Source organism: Macaca thibetana, chromosome 1 (genome assembly GCF_024542745.1).
Source record: "Macaca thibetana thibetana isolate TM-01 chromosome 1, ASM2454274v1, whole genome shotgun sequence".
In the NCBI taxonomy this organism is placed as follows: Eukaryota; Metazoa; Chordata; class Mammalia; order Primates; family Cercopithecidae; genus Macaca; species Macaca thibetana.
The window spans coordinates 219,761,886-219,765,117 of record NC_065578.1 but is presented as its reverse complement, the minus strand read 5'-3'; the positions used below and the strand labels follow the sequence as shown (position 1 = coordinate 219,765,117).

The following is a 3,232-nucleotide window of genomic DNA, read 5'->3' as shown; positions in this document are numbered from 1 at the left end:
AACCTGGAAGCATTTCCCCTGAAAACTGGCACAAAATGAGCCACATACTTCATACAGTTGAGCCTTTCCTTGCTGTGGTAGAACATGCCCTGTAAGTCGCCAAAGTAGCACATTGCAGTGAAGCTTTTAAAGACCATGGAAGGGTTTTCTTTTGTCGCTAAATGTTTATCTGATTTTATTTATAACACTTTATTGTAAAAAGAAAAAATCAATTTTTTCAAAAATACAAAGGTTTTTGAATGTCCTCACTACAAAAAATAAATGGTAAGTGCATGAGGTGACGGTCACACTAAATACCCTGATTTGATCATTATGTAAAATATATGTTTTGAAATGTCAAAATGTGCCCCCATAGATATGTAAAACTTTAATGTATCAACTTAATAAAATTAAAAATAGAAACAAAACAAGCAAATAAACAAACAAAAAATGCAGCTTCTTTTCCACACAGAATTGGACGAAAAAAATTATTCTCAGAAGATAAGTGCACAATTTATTCTTCCTTAGAAAAATAATGGGTGTTTTGATTAAGACAAGACAAGACAAGACTTCAAGACTTGGTCTGAGATGGAAAAGTTAAAACACAGAGTACTATACCCTTCTCTGAATTAAAGTGTGCAGGTACCCCAAGGAGTAATGCCATTGATCTCATATCATCCTTCACTGGGCTGCAGGTAGGATAGTAGGTAAAAAAAAAAAAATGAGAACGGGAATTCCATTGTTGATGAGACTATTAACCTGGAGAAATATTAGGACAGAAGGAGAAAAAAATTCTGTAAGGAATTTTCTTTTATGAGGTATGATCCTAAAATTTAGCAATAGGGGCATATAATGATTTTTCTCCTAGGTTTTCTATTGACTGTACTTGTGGGTAAGTTGGGAAGCTCTTATACACTTCAGCATTCTTGTCTGTAAAGTAAATGTCCAAATGTACTCCATGTATACTCTGTGAAAGTTGGATGAGGAAATAATTGTAAAAGCAATGGACTAATTCACATGATTTACTATGACTAAAGCAAGGTAACTGAAGGTTGGTGAGAAGGCCTTATGCATACATATAAACTGACCAGTAGAGTATGTCATAGTATGTATTTGAAAACTGAATTGATAAATAAGCTTGTACCTTCTCTGGAATTCTCAGACAAGGCAAATTATCCAGAATGGTGTGGGAAAACCAGACCTTTAACTCCATCTTCATCCTGCTGGGAATCTTCAATCACAGCCCCACCCACACCTTCCTTTTTTCTCTGGTCCTGGGCATCTTCTCAGTGGCCTTCATGGAAAATATTGCCATGGTTCTCCTCATCTACGTAGACAAACAGCTCCACACCCCCATGTACTTCCTCCTCAGTCAACTGTCCCTCATGGACCTCATGCTCATCTGCACCACTCTACCCAAGATGGCCTTCAGCTACTTGTCTGGGAAGAAATCTATCTCTCTGCCAGGTTGTGGAACTCAGATATTCTTTTATGTGTCCCTGCTTGGAGCTGAATGTTTCTTGTTGGCTGTCATGGCTTACGACCGCTATGTGGCTATATGTCATCCTCTTCGGTACACCATCCTCATGAATCCCAAACTCTGTGTCTTCATGACTGTTGCTTCCTGGACCTTGGGGTCTCTTGATGGGATTATAGTGCTTGCAGCTGTCCTGTCATTTTCTTACTGTGGCTCTCTGGAAATTCATCACTTTTTCTGTGATGTTGCTGCCCTTTTACCTCTATCCTGCACAGAAACATCTGCATTTGAAAGACTGCTTTTCATTTGTTGTGTGGTAATGCTAATCCTTCCAGTTTCAGTTATCATACTTTCCTATTCCCGTGTCCTTCGAACCGTCATCCACATGGGCTCTGGGGAAAGTCGCCGCAAGGCCTTCACTACCTGCTCCTCCCACCTGTCTGTGGTCGGACTCTACTACGGTGCTGCTATGTTCATGTACATGAGACCAACTTCTAAACATACACCAGACCAGGACAAGATGGTGTCGGCATTCTACACTATTCTCACCCCTATGCTGAACCCTCTCATTTACAGCCTCCGCAACAAAGAAGTGTTCAGGGCACTACAGAAGGTACTGAAGAAAAGGAAGTTAATATGACTTTATCAAAATCTTTTTGAATGCCTTCTGTGGTCAGCACTCATTCAAAAAAAAAAAATGGAATCTCTTACATTATTCTATTTCTGGTAATTTGTATTAATATTTTTCCACTTTTCAAAATTATTTAGTATATTATTACATATACATCATTTGTAAACTAAGCTAGATTTGGACGTTAGTATAAGTGGCTTAATCCCTGTGAATGATAATTATATTATTAGGTGTTATCCATGGGTGGTACTTGATTTTAGGATGCTTGCTTTTGAAGCCAGGTATTAGTCTGAAGTGTCTTACCTGTATCAAAAAGCAAAGGTTGGAGTTGATCCTCCTTTTTTGGAGAGATGCTTCTTTGTTCACACGTTACTTACCTATTAGTACTTGTTTTTAGTTTTACCAATCCTCAAACCCAAGAATGACTATTTTAATACTGTTTCTTCTCTACTTGATTCCCAAGTATTTAAAAGTGGGGAGTTAGTGTCAACACTTTCTTCAATCAAGTTTTATGTCCATTTAAAATATTTTCTAGAAACTCACATATACATACACACACTTAAATCACTTAAATATATATGTGTATGATCTTTATACTAATAAAATTAAATATTTTAATGAGCCCACATAACATATCTATTTGGTTGGGCTGCACAGTCAACATCTGTATCATGTCTGCTTTTATTCCTTATAATCCTTATATTAACATCAGAATCTGAAGGCAGAGCAAGGTAGTGGAATGGAAGGCTCCACTGATCGTTCACATACAACGACAGCAATTTAACAATAATCTACTCACAAACAACACATTCATGAGAACCAAAAATCACGTGAGCCCTTGTAGTCTCTGATTTTAACTTTATATCACTGATGAAGAGGCATTGAAGAGGTAGAAAAAAACAACTGTAACAGACAATGCCTCCCCTCCCTCACCACTGACAGCAGCAACAGGGTGCTAAGAGTGTCTCTGGGCTCTGGTGAGGAAGAACACAACAATTGTGAGGGCTTGAGCTCAGTGCTGTCCTGTAAGAGCAGAAAGGAAAACCAGGTAAAGTTCAGATGATGCCTGGCCACAGACAGAGCATTTAAACCAGCCCTTGTCAGAGGGGAATTACTGATCCCGGTGGTCAAAACCTGTGTTCCCA

At 38.4% G+C, this 3,232-nt stretch overlaps 1 protein-coding gene across 1 annotated transcript; it reads left to right on the top strand.

Moving 5' to 3' along the window:
• Window positions 1-956: 956 nt before the first annotated feature.
• LOC126943537 (olfactory receptor 2M4) lies at window positions 957-2,096 on the top strand. The gene has a single exon (XM_050772377.1). It carries the CDS (start codon window positions 1,161-1,163, stop codon window positions 2,094-2,096), a length of 936 nt encoding a protein of 311 aa, XP_050628334.1. The 5' UTR covers window positions 957-1,160.
• Window positions 2,097-3,232: the final 1,136 nt, after the last annotated feature.

What these genes read in the sequence shown, in the direction of transcription:
- LOC126943537 (XM_050772377.1), top strand. Translation starts at nt 1,161, where the DNA reads ATGGTGTGGGAAAACCAGACCTTTAACTCCATCTTCATCCTGCTGGGA.